A 23,106-nucleotide genomic window follows, 5' to 3' on the forward strand; every position below is an offset into this window, starting at 1 on the left:
AATCAAGCGCTCGCAAACACGCAGAGGCAAACTGCTTCCACAGCAATATGTATGCAAAGCTTCACACAAAGGATTATGGGTTGTTTCAGCCTTTTGCACATAAGAGGAAGAACAGCACACATTTTAAACAAAGCACAGACAAACCGTTCAAGGATTTAAAGACCGTTTTTCCTCAGGGCTAAAAAGGAGTTGAGATTGAAGTCAGGATAGCGTTTATTGTTGTGAGCAAGTTTTCCTGAGCAATACTGTGCATTCCGTTTATGAAACTACCATACTACTAGTTAATTATGTTGTGTTTAACTTTGCTTGTGTAACTTTTAGTAAAGGCCTAACCAGGGACAAGGGTTACAAATTAGTCTTGAGAGAAACCTGGATGCATTGCATCTATTTAGTATTTTATATGAAACATTGACAATGTATTTGTCCCTGCTCCATAAACTTCTGAATAAATAAATGAATACTTTTGTAGACGCCATATGTTGGATTTGACTAAATACATTTAGCAAAGTGACTTGATTCCGTTTTCCTCAATGAGAAGAGAAGGTTGTCTGATCTCATGGGCTCCTGACTGATTTCCCAGGACGCTGGTCGTCTCCGAGCGTTGAACCCAACATGTTCCGGCGCTGAGCTGATCCAGAGAACCAGAGGCAGGTTCTACGTTCCTCTCCGACACAGCGGTAGAGACTCCCTTCCTGCTCAGAGAGGACTCTCTGTCCGTCAGGGCCATTCCTTCCTCCTCTTTCACTCAACTGGATTTTCAGGTCCACTTAGTGGGTTTGGAGTCTTATCTTATCTTAGTCCTTACCCCTTATCTCCATAATAAGGCTCTCATCAGCCCGCTCTGCCCCAGACAACAAGGGGCCAACAGCAATGCAAGGACGACCCAAGGGGCCGCTCCAATGACCCAGCCGTAAAAGTGTTATTTTGGGGGGGGGGGGGGGACGACATGCCTGTTCAGGTCAGGGGCAAAGAGGCCGTAGGAGTAGAAGCAGGCTGGGTCGATCCACCTTGTTTTACGACTCCCTGTTATTTTAATCCAACACCTCCAGCACCACTGACTGCAGAACTTTTCTCACAAAACCTCCGAACCTGGTGACTGCGACCCCCGGCCAGCAGGACACCTGAGGCCCGCCCTGAGCTCCGCCCACCAGGTTACTCAGCAAGCACAGATGGCGCCCCCATTCGTGTGCTAACAGCAGACTTAGCCCCTATTGTGGCCCGGCTGCCATTGTGTGGCCCTAATGCCCCACACTCTCCTGCATGTGAAAGGGACAGTAGGTATGGCTCATTTACATGGATTAATTAAGGCTCATAATTAGCTCAGCATGAGGGTCCATTTGAATGCGTCCTGTGGTATTGGATCAACTCTATGGAGCATTGAGGGTTGGGGGGGTAATGGATGGGATAAGGAAACACAACAGGGGAGGGACACACACACAAACACGACAATTGAATTATTTACCAATTAAATTAAATCGGTCTTATCTCAATCGGCACACCCTCGATTTTATCCTGTTTTTTTATGCAGTTACTCCAGTTACAATGTTTTGATTGTTTTCAGGTCATGGATCAGAATTTATTGTCGACAGACAATTTCTAATAAATCAAGAAGACCAAAGGAATATAATGATCAATTTATACAATGATAAAAAAAAATTACACAATGTAAAAACAAAAGCAATGATTTATGTTCATAAAAAAAATCTATTAAGCGCATCATTTTTCACTGAAAACAACAGTTACACCCACAAGGTGCTCAATTACTAAAATGCACGGAAAATGCATAAAAAAAGCCGTCATAAATATTTGTGAAAGACAAAATCGGAAAATAGTAGCAAGAAGAAGTAAGAACATATTTCAGGAATGGTATAAATCATAGTTTCCGTAGAAATGTTTCTTTGGTGACTCAGCCCAGTCCAAAGTCGGTAAACCGAGTAAGGAGCGGGAAAACTGCCAGTTAACATCAGAGTGTTACCATACAAACCCGCTCCTCCTGCCGTTCCCGGGACCCCGGTTCAGGTCCTTATCGTTTGGTTTAGTTGCTTCCCGGCCGTTACTACAGGGGCCCGCCTCTCTAAGAACCAGCAGACGCCACGGACAGACGGGCTGGAGACCCCCGGCAGCAGGCGGCCGCTGCTCTCCAGCGAGCCACCTGAAGGGAACCCCTTAAACGGTCGTCTCAGAGTCCGTGAGCTGGCCGACACATCGAGACCCCAGCAGAAGAGCTGCAAATACATCGGGTTCTCCTGCCTCACCCTCCACCCATCCCCCTCTGTCTCCACCAGCCAACCCCAGCCGTGACCCCACACAACCAGGTCCTTCCTGTAGTCATTAAGCTCCATTAACAGGACTGGGAGGCGGGTGGTGGTGGTGGTGCTGGGGGTGGTGGTGGCGGTGGGGTCAGGGAGAAGTGGTGCATGACTGGTCCGCATGCCCTGAGGTGATATCAGCATGCGTTAGCATTTCTATCTCTGCTCCGTGCCCCCCCCCCCCCCCCCCCTCCCCCCAGGGCCCAGGCCCCCTGTGGCTCCACCTCCTCCTCTTCATGGTCCGTTATTATAAACACCGGGGGGCCCCTGATAAAAAGGGGTCTGGGGGGGGGGGGGGCATGGTATCAGACCCCTGACGGTTCAGAAGCCTTGGCTCTCCTCAGATACACCTCCGACCGGCCGTCGGGGAGCAGGTGACTGAAGCCGCTCCTGAAGGAGGCCAAGAGGTGACCTGGAGACGGGAGAGAGGCGGGGGGGACAGGGTTAATCCTCTGAAGGGGTGTTCGAGGTGTTACTGTTGGATAAAGTACAATGGGCATCGGATGTCTCTGGATTACACAATAAAAGGTTTAACATTAAAGTTTAACAAGAGTCCAAGCAGGGAATTTATAACTGTTTCTCACGCAACTCAAAACCTAAGAAACACACTGCAGAACTTTTAAATAACAACGACCCAAACTTTTCCAAATTCGTTAGAAGCATTTAAAAGTTACCGTTAACCAAAAAATTGAAACTTTGGTCTGGCCTCAAAGCAAAAAAAACGTTGTTTTTGCAAAATAAACTTGAATCGAGAAACCACATTCAGAAAAACAAGTTCAAACCACCCGGATCCAGGACAGAACAACAACAGAGCCGAACCACAGAGCCGCAGAACCCACCGCTCCAGGTGGTCTCCCCGCTCAGGCTGAAGCTGGTGCACTGGGGGTGGGCGCTGCACAGAGCCATGCCCTCCAGGGCGCTGTGCACGGCCAGGACGCAGCCGCGCGGGCTGAAGGACGGCCAGCAGCGGTACTCCACGTCCCCGGCGGTGGCCAGGCCCCGCATCACCGTGTAGTCTGAGCAGGGGGGGAGAGGAGGGGTTAGCACCACCAGGGACTCACAGGAGGGGTTACACTCTGGGGTTAATACTTTAGCACTGACACGTCCGCTGTTAAACTCTACATTCAAAAAGGGCAGGACTGGCAGGAGCTCGGGTGAGGAGAAGGAGAAGCAGGAGGACCAAAGCTTGATGTCTAACTGATTGTGATGGATTTATGTAGCTTTTAGTTTAAAACACTGTTCCACACAAGCAGAGGAAACTGAAATGATACATTTAAATGTCATATTCCGTCTACTTCCAGCCCTGGCCTCCAAATCATCTGCTACACATCAGTAGAGAAATGAGCAGAGCACAAGCACGCACGCACTGGTAAACCAGGCCAACACACCCACACCTTTCACTGACTACCGACCGCCTCACACGCAGAGAACAGCAGAGTCCGCGAGGCCCTGCTGCTGCATGAGGGGTGAGAAAGCCTGCACATTCCTGGTTATGAGTGTGTGAATGTGTTTGAATGTGCGTGCGCGTGTGCTCTTGTGTGTGCGGGTCCCAGTATATACATAAGTATCCGTCTTACGGGCTGAGAAAAAAGAGAAAGGGCCAACAAGGGCCTGTTTATGAGGGCACAGAGGAGATCATTGTTACGGGAACAAAATGAGCTCTGTCAATTTGTTCTAGGAGGGGAGCCACGCTCCAGCTGCCGTCGGAGACACCGGGGGCCACAGAGAGGAGAACCTCGAGGAAACCCCCACCTCCACATGAGAGCCCCACACAACCCGCTCGTATTGCTAATAATGCACATCAGCACACATCTGCTGAGTGTCCCGCCAGGAGCCGCTCTTTGCGGAGCGTCTCTCTGCCCGACATGAACGTACAGCTGTCAACGATCTCTAATGAACTGAGCTGAACAACTCTGCCGGCAAAACAGGGCCGTTCTTTCCCCAGTAACACGCGGCTCACCTTCAACACACAGACAGCCAACCCTAGCTTCAACACTTCTTGCACACCACATGGCTACCAATCCAATGAAATGCATAACAACAAAAGTCTGCGTTCGATTTCCTGAGGATCATTCCCCTCTATCTGTGCTCCATTCAGGACAGATTTTCATTTTTTTTTCTTTTTCTGCTAGATCAACACTGGTACTTTCTCCAACTCCGCTTGGCGTTGTTAACTCAGAGCTCCTCAGTCTTGCCGGGGGGAGGAAACGAGATCTCCATTAGCCTGCTACGGTTTCCCAGCCATGTCTAAATCTAAAGCTCGGCGGTAAATATAGACCGTGATGCTACAGATACTACACCAGGGAGCCGCTATGGATAACAACAACCGCGCTTAAGGGGGGGGGGGGGGGTTGACGACACAGGCCTGTTAGCGCTCGCTGAAGTCAAATCGTTGGATTCGACTTCTCCTGCGTCCCCGCCGACGTAGAGCAGCGTGGCACATTGCAGCTCCTTGTTAAGGTTAAACATTCCTCCGTACCGCCAGCCCGAGCAGTCGGCCCCCCTCACCAGAGGGTGTGATTAAACTCACAAAGTGCTGCTAGGCAAACACACGCGCATCTGGGGCCTGGAAACTTGTGCTCCTGGCAGGGGCCCAGCGGCTCTGTTATTAATAATTCATACGAGGCAGAGGGGGACAGGGGAGGGGGGAGGGGATTCCTGCCCGGGCCACGGAGAAAAGGGAGCAGCGCAAGAAAAGGATCTGAGGCGAGGCGAGAATACCGGCGTGTTCTCATAAAAATAATAATAACGCAATCTTTTCCCGTCAATCTGGGGGGGGGGGGGGGGATCTGCGAGGCTGTGAGCTTCTAGTGAGAATCGTTTAAACACAACGACGCATGTGATGACCTCACAGGAAGTCTCCGGGTCTGCTCTACTGCACGGCCATTCCTGAGGCTCAATAAACGTGTCAAAATAGACCGGACGGCAGGATCATGCCCTCCGCATAAGAGTGGTCATTTGGGAAAGGAAAAGAATATGAGTGGAAAAATGGCGTCCACTCCCTTCGTTCTGCTAGCAAGGAGAAAAAAGAAAATGATGTTGAAAGAATGTTCAGCTGCTCATGCTTCAAGAAAGCCAAAGAAAGAATAAGAGAAGGAAGACGTCTAGCAGAAACAAAGGGGGGGGGGGGAGCGAGAGAGAGAGACAGAGAGACAGGCACACAAACACCCACACACAGAAAACACACAAGCACAAAGATAGAGACACACACACACACACACACACACACCGAGAGAGATCATGAACTCCTACCTCTGATTATTGATGGTGGCAGGTTGTCCAGGTGCAGGCCAGACTTGTAGAGCAGGAGAATCTCTTCAAAGGAGCCCAGTGTCTGGTTGATGTCAGCTCTCAGCTCCCCTACACACACACACACACACACACACACACACACACACACAGTGGTCAGTGCCTCTGCAGATCTCACACACACACTAACACACGACACACAAGAATAAACCTAAAGCCACATGCGCAGGACTTTGTTTCGGCAGCCTCCATTTTCCATAATCCGCAATTCAGGCGTTAATGCAACATATCCTGCTTCAAATCAACGCCTGCCCCCCCCCCCCCCCCCCCCCCCCCCCCCGCGCTCATCACCAGCAGCACATCCTCCCACCGCAAGCTTAGAGGACTACAGAAGGAGCCTCATTAGGCCGTCATTGGCCGCTCGCCCTAATAACACTCAGACAGACGCGGCGGGCGTGTCAACACACGAGGATAATGAGCTGATCCGCTTTCTGATGTGGGGATCGTCAGAGATCCCTCGTGTTACGGCGTCTCTCCCTCTGCTCGGGCTCACCTGTGGAGTTCATGATGTGGTCCACCAGGTGTGTGAGGCCGGGCGGGGCCTGGTGAGGCAGGAGGTAGGTGAAGAAATACCTGGGGGCCAGAGAAAAAAAAGAAAGAAAACACAACTCATTCAGACAGACCGACCGACAAGCCAAATCGCGTCCCTTCACACGGAACATGACTTGCCTCTGACAACCGGCTGTAAATGCCGTAAACCTGTCAAAATATCAGCGCAAAGCGTTTTAAAATAAAAGAGGGGCGAAGAAAAGCCAGTTTTCCTGTTGAAACCACTAATTCACGTGTCAAAACCCATCCATCACCACGGCCCGCTTCCCTCCCCGCAGCCCGTCTGTGTTTAACTACCGGCAACCCGTTTGATGTCAGGGCTACACGTGTTTACACCCCCTTTTATCGCTCTTCTCGTTATTTCTTTACCGGTAGGCGTTGTAGAGGTTCCTCTTCTGGTTGAGATCCCGGCAGAACCTGGCCGCCGAGCAGGGCAGCGTGAAGTTCCTGTGGGGGAACTGCAGCAGGCAGTCGCGGTCCGAGCGGCAGGGGGTCTCCTCCACGCTGGCGTCGTCCAGGTCCGTGAGCTTCAGCTCGCCGGACACCAGGACGAACTGACGCGGCTGGAAGTCAAGCAGCCCCACCGAGCCCAGAGGCGAGCGGGACAGGAAGTGGAGCAGGCGCACCAGGCCCAGGCACACCTGAGGATGACACGGGAGGAACACTTAGTCCGCCGCGCCAACACGGAGGGAGAGAGCCAACATGGGGGAGGGAGGGAGCCAACATGGAGGGAGAGAGCCAACATGGAGGAGGGAGGGAGCCAACATGGAGTAGGGAGGGAGCCAACATGGAGGAGGGAGGGAGCCAACATGGAGGGAGAGAGCCAACATGGAGGAGGGAGGGAGCCAACATGGAGGAGCGAGGGAGCCAACATGGAGGAGCGAGGGAGCGAGGAAATACTCTCAGGGTTCTTCAGCTGGAGTCAAGAACCATAAATGTTTTCCTCCATTTTAAAAACACACAAAAGGGCCCGTCATGGACCGCATCAGAGGCTGATCGAGAGCTCAGATTACTAAATAGTTTTCATTCCATATTGGAGATCTGATGACATATGACTCACATGTTCAGTTATAACGCCCGTCCATTTGGACATGTTTGCAGCCAATCAAAATGAGTTCTCATGACAACAACGAACTCAAACAACACAAACGTCAAAGAGCTCAATATCTATAAAAGGCCTCAAACTGAATGAGAGAACTAAACAGAGTAACGTTGCTACAAACATAGCAGGGAAGGATGAGGTCAGGCTTGGAGCAGGCAGGCTAAGCGTCGGTAGCGCTGTAAAAACAGAGGTGGGTGAAACCATACACCGGTGGATTAGGCCAGCGCCACAGACACAGACGGGCTCAATGAGACCGACGGGCAGAAACCGATCCTGGTGGAATGTCACCGTTTTGTGAGATGACAGCGCAGACCGCCGATAGATGGCAGAACTAAATCGTGTTGGTGACATTATGGTCTGCACAGAGACAGGGGGAAACACACGTCGTCCTAGCACACACACACACACACACACACACACACACACACACACACACACACACACACACACACACACACACACACACACACACACACACACACACACACACACACACACACACACAAGGAGAGAAGGAAGAGATGGGCATTCTGGATTTACACTCCACTGATCTGATGTGAATGTGTGTGTGCAGGAGAGAGAGAGCGAGCAAGAGAGGATTGTTAGCCTGCAGTTGGGGTCTTCTCATCGTTTCCAACAGCCGTCTGATCCGACGCCACCAGGACAGATGTCAAGACCACACCAGGGTTCGGATGTCCACGCCCCCCCCCCCTCATGTCACTAATACCCTGCAGCAGCCCCTCCCGCTATGCCCCCTCCAACGCTGCACGGAGGAGCATGTGTGAGGAGCAGGAGAGAGAGAGAGAGAGAGAGAGGGAGGACAGATTTTCCATTCTAATGAAAGCCTTTCTACAAGTGCGGGGAAGAACACACACATACGAGAAAGAGAGTGAGAGTGAGAGTGAGAGTGAGAGAGAGAGAGAGAGAGAGAGGAGTGGTCGTACCCTGAAGCGCTCCTCCCAGGGGCTCTGCAGCAGCTGGATCATCTGGAGGGGATAGCCTTGCTCCAGGATGGCAGTGACTCTTCCTCCTCCGTCTCTCTCTAAGCCTTGTCCTGGTTCCTCCATACAGTGTCCTCTAAGCTGTGTGTGTGTGTGTGTGTGTGTGTGTGTGTGTGTGTGTGTGTGTGTGTGTGTGTGTGTGTGTGTGTGTGTGTGTGTGTGTGTGTGTGTGTGTGTGTGTGGGGGGGGGGGGGAATGGCCAGTTAGTCACGGCAGAATGCACACAAATTGAAAAGACATGACGGGATAAATGTTCCTCTAACCTAGGCATAATGAGACCTTTAACAGTTACTAAATAACATTAGCAGGCACTAGCAAACTGTTGTGGAAAGGAGCCTAAATAAATAATAAAACCACCATATTTTTTTCATTTTAAATGTAGGAAAAATCCAGTTCATATCTACTCGATTAAAACCACAAACTAACATTATATGATTTACGTTCCATTATAATAAACGTCAGATGGCATGTTGTCTGCTTCCTGCAGCACCCTACCCAGAGACCGGGTCACGGAAGGGTCAATGAAGTTAAATTAATTACATGGAAAGATTCTAGAGGCAATGAGGCTTTTTCCCCACATGTTATTATACGCGTTTGGGCAAAGCGCTCAAGCAGAGAGGAGAGTGACTACACACACACACACACACACACACACACACACACACACACACACACACACACACACACACACACACACACACACACACACACACACACACACACACACACACACCATGACATCTTCATAATTGCGATTTACCTTGATGATATTTGGGTGCTTCAGTCTCTGCAGCAGCACTATTTCTTTTTTAAGTTTGTACGCCACGAGTTCGAGGCAGCCCCGTGGGTCACCGAAGTCCTGCAGACACTTCTCCATGTCGTTCCCCTGCTCGTTGACGAACTTTAACGCCACCGGTTGGTCTTCGCGCAGAACTACTTTGAGAACCAGCTTCGTGTATCCGGAGCCCAGGACGTTCCCGGTTTGCACGCCGACCAGGGAATCACAATCCATCTCATCCATGAGCATTCGCCTAGATCCATCCGTGATCTCGTTCCACAGATTGTAGTCAAACATTGCGCTGAAGGACTGATGCTGCTGGGGGAAATACCGAGATTCCGCCAACATTTTCTTCTCACTGCCGCGAGCCGAAAGCAATGGAATAATCTCCTTGCGTCTCTCATTGAGTTGATGCAGCAGCGCACTCCGTCGCCAGTTGAGATCCTGGTCCTCCGCGGTTCCCTTGGTCATGTTTCCTTTTTTCGCCCCCAGCTGTAAACTCCTGATGAGGAGCGACACCGACACGGAGCTAACCACGAAAGCCAGCAGGGCGGCGGCACATAATGGGCTGCCCAGGACGGGCATGATGGCCCGGGGAGAAGCTCAGCAACACACGGGGAACCACGCCGGGGGAGACGCGTCAACTGCCGCGCATATGAGAGTTGGGGAGTCGATTGGTGGTAGGAGTGATCTGTTGCTGCTGGTCTGCCTCACCTCCTACCGGACACGCCCCCTACGGAGGGCACGCCCTCTGGGGGCGTATCCTGCGGTCATCTTACACCCACAGAAAAACCTTCGCGAAGTGCCTGAACTTCCACTGACTGCTGCCAATTCTTTCTTTTTTTCTCGCTGTCTTTTTCTCTCTTTCTCTCTCTCTTTTGTGTTTGTGTGTATGTAAAAATGAATTTCACAGAATTTTTCCAATTGTAACTTAACATTCCTATTTTATTTTAAAGGAGACATATTATGGTGTTTTCCCGACAAGTAAACATAGTATATGAGTTCCAGAAAAGTTTAACTTTGGTGCTCATGTTATTAATGTGCGCTGTCCCTTCTGATAAAGAAATCTAATATATATATATATATATATATATATAGGGGAGAGTGGGGTAAGATAAGCCAGTGGGTTAGTTGACTCCCCCCCCCCTCTATTCAGGCAACTGTACACATTTGTTGTCATTTGACCATCAATTAAGGAATCACCCATCGTTTATTTCTGGCTATGATGGAGAGAAGCACATGGTAAAGCTTCAAGTATGTTTTTTCTTCACAAGAAACTGCTTTTCAAACGAAGTTTTTAACATATCAGGTATAATGACTGCTATGTCAAACCAAATGTATCCATGCGTAAAACTATATATCATACATATTGGGGATTTGTCAAGGCATAAAACTATGGGAAAATTTCAGCTACAAATTTGCCTTAATTGTTAAACTAGGCAGTTTTTTCCAAAATGGTGGCTCTGGGGCAAAGTGAACCACATGCTGTGGGGTAAGTTGAGCCAGTTGTTGAACTTACCCCACCATTCACTGAAGTTAAGTTAAGTCTCTAAAAGTATAAACTGGTATTTCAATGTAGTATTACACAAACGATTTGGTTTATCATATTTACAAAAAAACCGATCAGAAAAGCTATCATGCCAAGAAAGAGAGAGAAAGGAGAAGGAGAGAGCAGCCGCTGATGTCAAGGGTTAAAATCTATCAGAGCAGTGGCAAATTACGGAAATATTTATAGATTTTATATTGTTTAAAGTTACCCTTGAGCAAATAAATAAAACTATTTGGAAAAGGAAAAGGCATTCAACTTGAAAAAGTAAATATGTCAATTTACCCCCAGATGGCTCTACTTACCCCCGAGCTTGGGCAAGTTGAGCCACAACACAACTTTAAAAAAGAAAAGAAAATTGTCCTTGCCTAGAAGACAACATGAGTAATAATTGGCTCATCTTACCCCATTCTCCCCTATATATAGGCCTACTGTCTATAAAAAAAACCATATATATCTTTCTTTATATATATCATTTTGATGTATATTTCATTGCAATGTTGCAATGTAAAAAAACACATTTCTTTATTCAAATATATAATTAATTGTTGGTACATTTTCATTTTATTTTACACTTGCTTAAGCCATGTACTCGTAAGTTTACCACGCCAACAATTTCCTCTTTGAATCAAGTTGAATTGAATTGAGGGGAGAGAATGAGAGAGCGAAATGTCAGGTGATTGAGTGATCCTGTAGTCTACCCAATCTGACCAGCAGGGGGCAGCCAAACTTATTTTACTACCTTGTACGACCTCAAATATATCGATTTTATGTTTTGTTAATCATTACTAACTGTAGGCTTTTACACCAAACTGTTTCCAATATAAGCCTAGTAGTGAACATATTTTTTGTCAAATCGAGTCTGTGTTATGCTCCTCCATATCTCATAACACATTGTATGTTATTCCCCAAAGCATTTACAGTAAAGACAATTTGCATCTCATATTATCCTACCATTAATATCATCATAACCCAAAACTATGACGCTCCTGAGCGGCGGTGATTCACGTTGTGAACGTGAGTCAGACATCATGAGCACCTCGTTAGTCACTACTACAGGTCATAGGGTCACGATGCTGCGTGTTTCATCTTAATCTGCCCGATACTCTAGCCCAAAAAAAAAGATTGTTTCGCGCTATTTCCACGTTTCACCCACTGTACTGATGCAAATTGATCCCAAAGCATCGAACCCCGCCGTCTCCATCGTGTTTCCTCAGCACCCCGCGCGGTTGGACAGCGACCTTATACTTCTACTCGGGAGCAATTTTACAACAGCAGCATCACCGCGGCCTCCGCCAATCACGCTGCGATTCAGATGAGCTGAAACAGCCCCGTGTCGTTTTGTTATTAGCCTCGGAATAAGCCATTATTACGATTCATCACAGACCCCTTGCAGATGGGTTGTTTTCCGAGCCTGTTTCTTCATCGCTCTCACGGTAAAGTGTGTGCAGCGGTATCGCTATAGGCAGGATGGAGGCTCGCTCCACCATAGGGGAGAGCACGGACGCGATTATCACGGAAGATTCTCCTTCAGATGAAAGAGAAATACGAGACATTTCGCAAAGGTTGGTCGTTGCCACGGCAAGGATTCTATTTATTGTAATCCATACGCGTCATTAACCAATAGGATCTGAGCAATCGGTAGCATTAGCTATGGATTATTGTATTCGTCATGTGGTTGTGATAACTGATTTCTTAATTAATGTGTTTTTCTTGACCGTAAACAAAAGCAGTTTGTGCCTTGGTTTTAACACGACAGGTTTGCGATGGTCTCTTAAATCCACCTGACAAGGAACAGACCAGTATACCGCCTCTCAGGAACAAGGTCTTCTTTAACAATATGCAGCTTTGTTATTGCAACACGAAAAAGCATTTACCCTGGGTGCTCTGCATTCATTCTAGCTATAAATAATACACTAATAACTACTATTACTACTTCAATCATGCATTGAGATTTCGCCTGATGTCCCTTTGTTCGAGAAACATTGTGTTCCATCTAAATACCAACTTACACACACACACACACACGCAAGCACGCACACAGTTAAATTAATAGGTCTACTGATGGGTGACAGTTGACATGCTGAGAGACGTGTAGCTAGAGAGAGCCAGGAGTACAGCTGTGCTCGGAGACACCTTCTGCTGAGGTTAATCAACACACTCAAACGGCCTTTCTCTCGTACTGTCAGCGCTGGATCTACACCCTGCATTGATGGGGAATGATAGATGGAATGCATTTATACAGTGCCTTTCTAACCAGCCTCCACTCAAAGTGCTTTACAATATTGCCTAAAATTCACCCATTCAGGCACACATTCACCCATTCGAGCACGCATTCACTCATACATTCACACACCGACGGCGGCGTCAGCCTTAAGGCGACAGCCAGCGGGTCGGGAGCAGTGAGGGTGAGTTATCTTGCTCAGGGACACTCACAACTAGGAGTAGCTGGGGATTGAACCAGCAGTCAGCATTCAACCCGTGCATGAGAGGATGAAAAAGGTTAGGTTCGTTTTGAGGGGTCGTCAATCATACTGCCATCTGTACACTGATAGCTGACGGATTACAGAGTGACAGATGGGCAGAGAGAGAGAGAGAGAGAGAGAGAGAGAGAGAGAGAGAGAGAGAGAGAGAGAGAGAGAGAGAGAAGAGAAAGCTAGCATGCATAATTATGATGTCTGTCTGTATTCCCAGGTGTAAGAGCAGTTCCAGAAAAATGAGACGGACTAACAATTGGATGCATAAATAGAAAAGAAACAGAAGGACAGGGATGAGACACCACATAGGAAAGAGGGGGGGAGAGAGGAGAGAGGGGAGGGAAGAGGAGAGAGAGGAGGGAGAGAGGAAACTAGAGGAGACTAGAGGGGAAAGGGAGGAGAGAGGAAAAGGAGATAGGCGGGGAGAGAGGAGACTAAAGAAGAGAGAAGACAGAGGAGGAAGAAGAGGCGAGAGGACAGCTGAGAGGTGAGAGGAGAGAGGAGAGAAAGCCAGCGTGCATAATGATGATGTCTGTGTTCCCCGGTGTAAGGCCCACCTAGCACATTCTAATTAGCCTTGTGGATACGCATTATCACACCCAATCATATCCTGAGAATAAGCTAAAGCAAGCAAAGCCTTCATATATTTATATCTTTACATCTATAGCAGAGGACTTTAGAAACATCCCGTTGTGGGGATCCTTGCTGTTCATTGTCCACAGGATGTTTCATCTTGTGGTTTGAGTTAAGCTTCTCCCTTCCTGTGAGCAGCAGCACATTGACACCTCTGTGGATATATGTGATATTATCCATGCATTATTAATGTGCTCAGCAAAGGCGTCTCTCTGCCTGTGTTTGTGTTTCTGCTAGCTTCCAGCCAGCGGTTGTGTTAATAACCTGCTATACTTTATGAGTTGTAATGAAGTCAATCAATATTTGGCCAGTGTGAACTTATTATATGGTCCTCGTTAAATGTTGACTGTGATCCAAACACGGTTCGTCTCTCTTGTCGCTACAGTGGATTAACACAGAGGTCTAGATGTGTGTGAGGTCATCGCTTTTGTTTACTCACCTTGGTAGCCATAGAGATGATGGACAGGGAGGGGGGGCTGGGACCACTCAAGGTGGAAAAGCAAGCAAGCATGCCCAGTCCATTCCCAATACAGACACAAGCAATACAACCTCATAGTTAAAATCATCAGTTAATCAATAACTATCAGGGAATGGGGTTTAAACTTTTGCGGAAGACATTTAATTTGAGAAATGACGGATACGGGACACGGAAATAAACCATCCTGACTGAAACGTAATGGTTATTTTGTGTAAATGCTCAATTTCTTGTTGGAAATCTGACAGATCCTTTGCAGCTGTCAGATTATAAGACACACAGGTTGATGCCTGAGTGACATCACATTAAGTATGAAAGAGAAACATATTGTTCTCCAACCCACAATAAAGACGCCGTCCTGACTGCTGTCAAAGTGCAGTGTGTCAGGGATCTCTCTCTCTCTCTCTCTCTCTCTCTCTCTCTCTCTCTCTCTCTCTCTCCTACCCCTCCTTGTCTCCTCTTCCTCTCATAATTGGGCCCTCAGGCCCGAGGATCAACAGAGTGTTCACTCATCTCCTTCCTCCTCCTGTTTGTTCACGCTGCTGACTTCCCCCTGAACACCAGATCCATCCAGCCCTCCAGTAATACCTCCTGCCATTGTTATGAAATATAGTTTCTAAAGCTCTCCCCCGCTTCTCTCTCCCTCCCCCCCCCCTCTCTCTCTCCCTCCCTCCCTGCTCCTCTCTCTCTCTCTCTCCCTCCCCGTTCCTCTCTCCTTCCTCTGCTCCTCTATCTCTCCCTCTCCACTCTCTCTGCTCCTCTCTCCCTCCCCGCTACCCTCTCTCCCCCCCACCAAGTGGCGTCCCGGGCCGGTCCCTGGGCCCTCCTGGGGGGGTGTACGGCGGGGGATGCCAGCGGACGGCGGTCCCGTCTGACGGGGGACGGAGGGGCAGCTGTGGCAGCCCGGCCTCCTCCTCCTCCACCTCCTTCCAGCTCTACCACCAGGTCTGCTCCAGCCGAGATCTGCACAGCGCTACGTCTGAACGACACAGGGCCCAATTAAACATGACCCCCCTTCTCCATCCCTAATCTATATACATATATATATATATATATATATATATATATATACGTAGATATATATCAGAGAGATATATAGATATGTGTGTTGGCTATATATGGCAGGTAGTGTTAGAATCTAGAAGTAATTATGAAAAAGTGTCACCAATGGCTTTAGTAACGGGCGATAGATTACATAGACCACATAGAAGACCGTCTACATGGTACCCATGGTGGACTACATAGACTTTATCGACCACATAGACACCCTGCCAGTTCTCAGTGCATTGAGGACAGCTCTCATGTTCTTCATTGTGATCAACCAGACCCCTCCAGTCTCATCCTCCCCCCGTCTCTCCCTCCCCAACCCTCGAGGTCCCTCAGGACCCCCCGGGCATGGCCTACCACCTGGCCCAGCCCCGCCGCTGCTCCTGCCCAGGACCAGTCCCCAGCCCCGGGCAGGGCGCCCACCCAGACCCCCCGGGGCCCCGGGGAGACGGCCCAGCGGTGGGGACGGGGGCGGGACAGAGCTCCAGCTCGGCCAATCAGGCGTCGCGGCGGCAGGACGCGTCAGGATGTCCCTACCAGCACGGGGGTCACGGCGGGGGAGCCCACCAGGGGGCGCAGCACCACGTGGTGACGGTCCGGTGAGGGTCTGGAGAGGGCCTGGAGAGGGTCTGAGCCTCATCCTCATGAGAGCCTAAACAAGACAGTGTTTCATCTTAATAAGAGCTTAAACAAGAGAGATTGAAATGCTCTCTTGAAGGAATGCTAACTTTTGTTTCTGCTCTAGGGCTGGAGGTCTCTACTGGATACCTAAGAAGTGAGTACCGAGTAGTGAGTAGTAGTGAGTACTGAGTAGTGAGTACAGAGTAGTGGGTACTGACTCTTAGTTACTTTACACACTGAGGGTTTCCTCAGTGTGGGTGAGCTGGCTGCGGTGCTGCCGTGTCTGAGCGTCTCTCCTCTGTGTCTCAGCCTCTCCCAGCTGGTCTTGGACTACCCGCTGGGTGTGATGCTGGGCTGCGCCCTGGTCCTACTGGGGGGCTCCCTGGCCGGCCTGCTGATCGGACCACTGCCCGACTTCTCTGAACCACTACTGGTGAGTCGACCAGTGTGTGAGGGCCCTGGAACACAGAGCGAGAGCACACACACGCGAGAGAGAGAGAGAGAGAGAGAGAGAGAGAGAGAGAGAGAGAGAGAGAGACACACACGTCAGAGCCGATACCTCTTTTGTCTGTCTTCCCCCCCCCCCATTATCATAGCATTATCATTATTCTCCAAATAGTCACATCCATTAAATCAAGTCTCTGATCCAATTAAACATTGAATTCGATTTTTATCAGGATTAATTAGGGACTATTAATTAAGGAAATCACAATCTTTAAAAATACCAGAAAGTGTGCTTTGTGATCTGTAATAAGCCAGTGCTGTAGCCCCCTCCCTATATCAAGCATCTTAAACACTGCAGACACAAACACAGTGCATTACCCCCCCCCCCCCCCCCCCCCCCCCCCTCGTTGATCGAAGCTGGCGTGACCCAATGGACTCATTCTGTAAACAAACGCTGCACCAGGCATTAGCTTTGATGGTGTGTGTGTGTGTTTGAGTGTGTATTTATGCGTGGCCATGGGTTGTATGAGCATGTGTGTGTGTAAGTGTGTGTGAAGATGTGTGTGTGTTAGTGTGTGTGGGGTGTTCATCCAGTGTCTGGTTGCTCACGTCTTCAGGGCTTCGAGCCTCGAGGGACGGCGATCGGTGTCCGTCAGGCCAGCCTGGACCTGATGCAGCAGAACACCGGGCCAGGGAAGCTCCTGTCTTATGTTCCCTGGCAGGCCCGAGACAGGACAAAGATGAGGTACTGTCCTGTCCCGGGTTCACCATACACCCAGGATGTAGATGATGATGATGTAGGATGTGTAGCGTTTCTACCGAGACGTTTAATCAAAAAAGACAAAGCTAATGCAGATTATTAATTATTGTAAAGATGTGCATCTGTGTGTGTGTGTGTGTGTGTGTGTGTGTGTGTTTGTGTGTGTGTCTGTGCATGCGTGCTTACGTGCATGTGTGCATGTGTACGTGCTCAGCGGGGAAGTCAGTGCCGGCCAGGCCCCCCCCAGGCAGCGCCCCAGGAGGATGTTAAACAGAGACTCGTCTCCGGAGACGTTCCTGTGTGACGCCCCAGGTCAGCATCTCTACAAACAAACTGTTGCCAACTAAAACCACTACTACTGTGTCTTTAGCATACTCTGTAGAATTCAGACCTTCAGAAGTTAATAGTCTGTTCAAGGCACCCGCTTGTTTCTGACATTTGCCTGCAGTCGTTTAAGTTGTTCCACAGCACTGTGTGCCAGAATTCTAAACATGACTATTTTCAAACGTCTCTTCTAATTCCCCCTATGTTTCTCTCCGGGTTCTTCACGGTGTCTTAACGTAACTTTAAACAAGATGAAAATATGAAATCGAGTGAATCAGTCTTATCTTACTGACTGTTGAAACGTTGGTTTGAGATGCGTCTGATCATCTGAAACGAATCACCATGATGAGACCACAGATGATCATGTGAGTGGGTGTGTCAGGCGTTTTACTCAGCGCTGTCAATCTGATCTTCATTGGATCCTCATGTCTCTCTCGCTCCACGCAGGCGAGCGGTTTGCCCAGCTGGTGTTCCGCTCGGGGAACTCAGCCAGTCTGTGGAGCCTGAAGGCCATCCACTCCATGTGTGAGATGGAGCAAGCCATGGTATGCTCTGATACCCCAATCCCTCCACGCTAGTGACCTCCTCTCCTCTTCCCTCTCTCCTCTCCCTCCTTCTCCTCCACCTCCCTCTCTTCCCTCTCCTCGCCCTCCTTCTCCTCCCTCTCCCCTCCACCTCCTCCCTCTCCCCTCCACCTCCTCCCTCCACCCTCTCTCCTCTCCTAAACCTCCACTGCCTTTCCTCCACCTCCTCCCTTTCCATCTTTTGTTGTCCCTCCCCCTCGCTCCTCCTAACTTTAACCTTCCTTCTCCATTTGTGTCTATTTGTGCTAACAAAGAAAACAATTGTATGAAATATATATGTACAGTATAATGTGCTAAACTTAGGATTGAAAAGAACATCTGCGGGAAGGTGTGATGAATGCTTACGAACGTTTCACTCCTGTTGGCTTCTCAGTAACATAGCTCAAGAAGAACGTTCCTTTGTTCTCTAGATCCGCTCCCAGGCCGGTTTCCAGGACCTGTGCCAGCAACATGTGAGGGGAGATCCTGGGGAGACGGTTTCAAAAGGGGGCTGTTGTCCCAGTTGGTCCCTGGGCAACTACCTGGCGGTCCATACCAACGCCTCCTCATGCCTCAGTCTCACCTCGCACCAGGTAGCTCTGGTCTTCGGTTTGGCAACCTCTTCATACCGAGAATTAATATCATGGTTATCAATACGTTCATGGTGATGTTGTACTCCGGCACATAAGACGTTGAGCAGACATTTACATATAGGGCATTTGGAAAACCCTTTTATCCAAAGCGATTTACTTAAGTGAAAGGACGTACAACATACAATAAGTGCATGCATCAAGTGCCAGGACGTACAACATACAATAGGTGCTTAAGAGGGGTGTGTGTGTGGGGGGGGGACAGTAGTACCCGTGTCTGATCAGATGTCTCTGTTCGGCAGGTGTCTGAGTCCCTGGGCCTTCTGCGGTTCTGCGCTCCCTTCTACCACAATGGCCAGCTGGTGGAGGCCTGCGTGCGGACGCCCGGACACGCCGCCTGCCCCTCGGTTCCTTCGCGCTGCAGACAGACGCGTGTGGTCTTCCACATCCTGCACTACCTGGTGGACAAAGACTTTGTGGGCCCGGAGACGGTGGAATACCAAGTCCCGTCGCTGAAGTACAGCCTCCTGATCCTCCCTGTGGAGAAGGGGGACGACGTGTTGGATATCTACCTGAACAGCCTCGAGGGACGGGAGCTGACCTATAACAACACGACCATCACTGGCATGGACCTCGGTATCAAGGAGACCTTGTTCAAGTATTACCTGGCCAGGGATTCTGTGTATCCTGTGCTGGCCGTCGTCTCTCTGTTTTTTACCATGGCTGTGTACCTCAAATCCATCTTCATATCAGTGTTGTCTCTGCTCGCCATCACCGGTTCCCTCCTCACGTCCTATTTGATCTACAAGGTTGTGTTCCGACTGACGTTCTTCCCTCTGCTCAACCTGTCAGCGGCGCTCATTCTCCTCGGCAGCTGCTCCAATCACGTCTTCACCTTCTCTGACTTCTGGAACCTGCAGCTGTCGCAGTACCCCTCCGCCCCCCTGGAGAAGAGGGTGCGTCGGGTCATGCAGGAAGTGGGCTACCTGGTCTTTGCCTCAGGCTTGACCTCCAGCGTTGCGTTCTTCTCCGGCTATCTCAGCAGCATCACCGCCATCCGCTGTTTCTCCGTTTACCTCGGGACCGCCTCCCTGATCTGCTCCATGTCTGCCATCGTGTGGCTGCCCTGCTGCTTCGTCCTGCGCGAACGCTACACCGTAGCCTCCTCCTCCTCCTCCGCGGCCCTCCAGAGATGGAAGCCCTGCTGTGCCAAAAACCAAGGAGGCTTCTGGGACACTAGCTCACGGAAGCGATGCCTCTTCACCATAGTGCAAAGGTTAAGGGGGCTCAACAGAGGGCTCAACGACACGGCCAGCCTGCTGTTTCTGAAGATACTGCCGTGTGGCGTGGTCAAGTTCAGGTACATCTGGATGTGTTGGTTCGCGGTCCTGGCCGTCGGCGGGACGTACATCTCCTGTGTGGATCCCGGTATGAGGCTGCCTACGCTAGACACCGGCTCCACCCAGCTCTTCCGCTCCAGCCATCCGTTCGAGAGGTTTGACGCAGAGTACCGCAACATGTTCATGTTTGAGAGGCAGAATAATGGGGAAGATAAGCCCGTCACTGTGATGCTGGTCTGGGGGGTAAGCCCAATGGATAACGGGGACCATTTCAATCCGAGGAGCAACGGCTCTTTGGTCCTTGACCCGAACTTCAACATGAGCAGCCCGGAGTCTCAGGTCTGGTTGAGTGATTTGTGCGGCAGGATTCAGAACCAAACGTTCTATTTTCAGCTAACATCTGGAGATAGAGACACAATGCCGGAAAACATCTGTTTTGTGGAGCAGTTGACGCGCTGGGTGTCTGCTAGACGTTGCCCAGACCGTCACGATGACGGCCAGCGGGTTTGTTGTCAGGATATGCAGTTCCCCTACCCATCCGGTGCCTTCGAGCAGTGCCTCCGGATGATGCTGGCAGAGAGGCAGGCTGAGGGCCATCTGGCCCGCGGCGATGGCCTGTACTTCCAAGCAGATGGCAGCATCGCCGCGCTCGTATTGGCGTTCAAAACCACATACTTATACAGCTTCAACTACAGCAAGACAAGCCACTTTCACAGAGAGATATCGACGTGGTTCTCAAAGGAAGTGTCAGGTGCACCCCAGGGACTGGAAGACGGCTGGTTCATCAGTCCGCTGTCCCTCTTTGACCTGCAGCAAGCACTGAGCTCTGAGACCCTCGTGGTAGCCGGCTTCTCAATAGCCCTTACCTTCACTTGCCTTCTCTTGACTACCTGGAACATTTTGCTGAGCATCTACGGCACCATGGCTGTGGGGGGCTGCGTGTTTGTCACCGTTGGACTGCTGGTCTTGCTGGAATGGCAGCTGAGCGGCATCGAGGCTCTGCTTATTTCCACCGCCGCAGGGCTGTCGGTAGACTTTATTGCCAACTACTGCATTTCCTATAACTCGGCCCCGCACACGGACCGGATAGGGAGGGTGGCCCACGCCACCAAGCGGATGGGCTGTCCCGTGGCGATAGGCTCTGGCGCCTTCTGCTGCGTGGGGATCATCATGTTGCCGGCCACCGCCTTGCTGTTCAGGAAGTTAGGAATTTTCCTCTTTCTCGTAAAATGTGTCGCATGTGGATTTGCGACATTCTTCTTCCAGTCGCTGTGCTGTTTCTTCGGGCCTCAGAAGGACTTTGGTAAGACCATGCTGCCCTGTTTGACGGAGCAGGCGGCAGACAGGGTGCTGTCCTCCTGCTCGGCCACAGAACCCGGTACCGGGTCGGCTTCGGCGGCCAACGGGGCGTTCTGCAGGCCCAGACCCAGGAAGGACTACGAGTACAACAACCACCACCAGCAGCGCCAACAGAGGGATGAACAGCCCGGAGGCGGAGGAGGTGGGCGTGGTCCTGAGCAGTATGAGCTTCAGCCGTTGGCTTGCCGTCTGAGTGACAGCTTTGAGAACAGCACGTGTACCAGTAAGCTCTCCAACCGGCCCTCTGTGCTCTCGGATGAGATCGAGGACTGCAGGAGGGACATGGAGCGGGACCGGACGGAGGCAGAGAGCGAGGAGCTGTGTAGTCACCAGCACAGGGTGTGCCATCCGCCTCAAGCCCTTCAGACGTCCTCCCCCTATAAGGAGGGTGCTCTGCGACCGGCGACCCAACCACAGGGAGACGCCGCCACGGAGATACTCCTCTGTAAGACGTGCAGAGGCCAGACCGGAGGGGCGAAGCTCTGGAGGGGGGAGACCTTCTCCTCTTCCTCCAGCATGGAGGAGACGGCCATCAGCCAGACCCTGGAGACCGTCGACCAGCTTTCGCTCTGTAAAGAAGGACACTCAGCTGAAGACCAGCTCCATCAGAACTCGGGCTCAGAGCTCCCCCACCGGTCCCAGAGCTCCTGCGACGGCCCGGAGGACCCCATGGAGACGTGTCGGAATGATACTGAGCCGGGAGCCTCCAACACTCAGCAGGCAGAGGAGGAGGAGGAGCAGTTACAGCCCGGACACCTCAACGGGAAGAGGGACACCCTGAGGCTCTCCCTGAAGGAGACCGTTTACGAGACCTCCTCAGGCGGCAGCGGGAAGGGCCGGACGGGGCAGAGCGAGGAGGTGGTGATCATACCCAACAGTAAGCCAGACCTGCCCGACGTGTGGCTCAAGAGGGACGGCCAGAGAGAACTCGCCGACTACAGCTGAGGGGATCAGGGTAACGCTGTGCGATTGTTACCATGCCCGATCAGGATGCTTGGTAACTACTATTGTGATATGCTCAAAGGGAAGATACACCAGTTGTGAAGTAACTTAAAATAACAGGATGCATCTCTAACGAGACCGCTGGGGTGACGGGGGATCCAAACCAAGTTACATGTATTTCCAAAAGACTTGAGCTGATGTTCATTTGATTGATTTGATTTAAAATCAATCAAAGCATGATACCTTGTTCATGCTTCAAAGACTGCACATATTTCGTGAACCATCTATCACATAAGCACATCATTATAAAAGAAAAATACAGTATTATCAGTTGCTTATATGTTAAGAATGTCACGTTGTGCCTGAAGTCTTTAGTATAACAGATCCTAAAGACAGACATTGTGCAGACTGGCCTCCACACAGCCCCAAGTGTGACACACTGTTCAGGCTGGAACTATAGTGTCAAGCCATACTGTATTGTACCCCCTTGTTCGACTTTTAAAGAAAGGTACAAAGATAATATGCTGCTTTTGTTATTTTATACCCGTTTTACCTCTAAGGTATAGTTTGTAAGGACGGCCAAAGAAAACATTAAGATAAACCTATAAGAGTGTTGTTTAAGGAAAAATAATCCATTATCACTTATGAAAAAGTGTAAGGCATCTGTGTCAGAAGGTATCCATCCTTTGGGCTGAGCGGTACAATTAATCTCTACACAGATGGGCCAGGACTATTTTATGATGTTTCTGAACTGCAAACTCTGCTTCATATCAAGAGGCTGTAAGGTGGTTTTGTGGTGTGCTGATAGTGTCAGTGTTGTCAATAAGACACATAAGCTTGCAATGTTATTTGTAGCCTTACCCATGCAGTCAATGCTAAAACTCAAATATGCCGTTTTAATGTCTGTGGTATAAAATGTGATTATACTTTTCTTAAT

General features: G+C 50.0%; 2 protein-coding genes across 2 annotated transcripts; one reads left to right on the forward strand and one right to left on the reverse strand.

Moving 5' to 3' along the window:
* Positions 1-1,618: 1,618 nt before the first annotated feature.
* On the reverse strand, positions 1,619-9,744 carry pkdccb (protein kinase domain containing, cytoplasmic b). Its single transcript, XM_030356702.1, has 7 exons — positions 9,031-9,744; positions 8,214-8,351; positions 6,537-6,808; positions 6,112-6,191; positions 5,562-5,669; positions 3,149-3,325; positions 1,619-2,721 (listed from the first exon to the last, which is right to left on the reverse strand). Exons 1-7 carry the CDS (start codon positions 9,631-9,633, stop codon positions 2,615-2,617), a joined length of 1,485 nt encoding a protein of 494 aa, XP_030212562.1. The 5' UTR covers positions 9,634-9,744; the 3' UTR covers positions 1,619-2,614.
* A 1,553-nt stretch (positions 9,745-11,297) lies between these two features.
* Positions 11,298-23,100, forward strand: disp2 (dispatched RND transporter family member 2). The gene is made up of 10 exons (XM_030356644.1): positions 11,298-12,159; positions 14,977-15,124; positions 15,554-15,825; positions 15,972-16,001; positions 16,157-16,280; positions 16,909-17,036; positions 17,266-17,363; positions 17,823-17,920; positions 18,370-18,531; positions 18,831-23,100. Exons 1-10 carry the CDS (start codon positions 12,065-12,067, stop codon positions 22,170-22,172), a joined length of 4,497 nt encoding a protein of 1,498 aa, XP_030212504.1. The 5' UTR covers positions 11,298-12,064; the 3' UTR covers positions 22,173-23,100.
* The last annotated feature ends 6 nt before the right edge of the window (positions 23,101-23,106 follow it).

Source organism: Gadus morhua, chromosome 5 (assembly GCF_902167405.1).
Source record: "Gadus morhua chromosome 5, gadMor3.0, whole genome shotgun sequence".
Lineage (NCBI taxonomy): Eukaryota > Metazoa > Chordata > Actinopteri > Gadiformes > Gadidae > Gadus > Gadus morhua.

What these genes read in the sequence shown, in the direction of transcription:
- disp2 (XM_030356644.1), top strand. Translation starts at nt 12,065, where the DNA reads ATGGAGGCTCGCTCCACCATAGGGGAGAGCACGGACGCGATTATCACG. An exon ending in ATACGAGACATTTCGCAAAG is followed by an intron (nt 12,160 to 14,976) that starts GTTGGTCGTTGC and finishes CCCCCCACCAAG; the next exon opens with TGGCGTCCCGGGCCGGTCCC. An exon ending in GTTCCTGTGTGACGCCCCAG is followed by an intron (nt 17,364 to 17,822) that starts GTCAGCATCTCT and finishes CGCTCCACGCAG; the next exon opens with GCGAGCGGTTTGCCCAGCTG.
- pkdccb (XM_030356702.1), bottom strand. Translation starts at nt 9,633, where the DNA reads ATGCCCGTCCTGGGCAGCCCATTATGTGCCGCCGCCCTGCTGGCTTTC. An exon ending in CCACATCATGAACTCCACAG is followed by an intron (nt 5,670 to 6,111) that starts GTGAGCCCGAGC and finishes GTGTGTGTGTAG; the next exon opens with GGGAGCTGAGAGCTGACATC. An exon ending in GCCACCATCAATAATCAGAG is followed by an intron (nt 3,326 to 5,561) that starts GTAGGAGTTCAT and finishes CCCCCTGCTCAG; the next exon opens with ACTACACGGTGATGCGGGGC.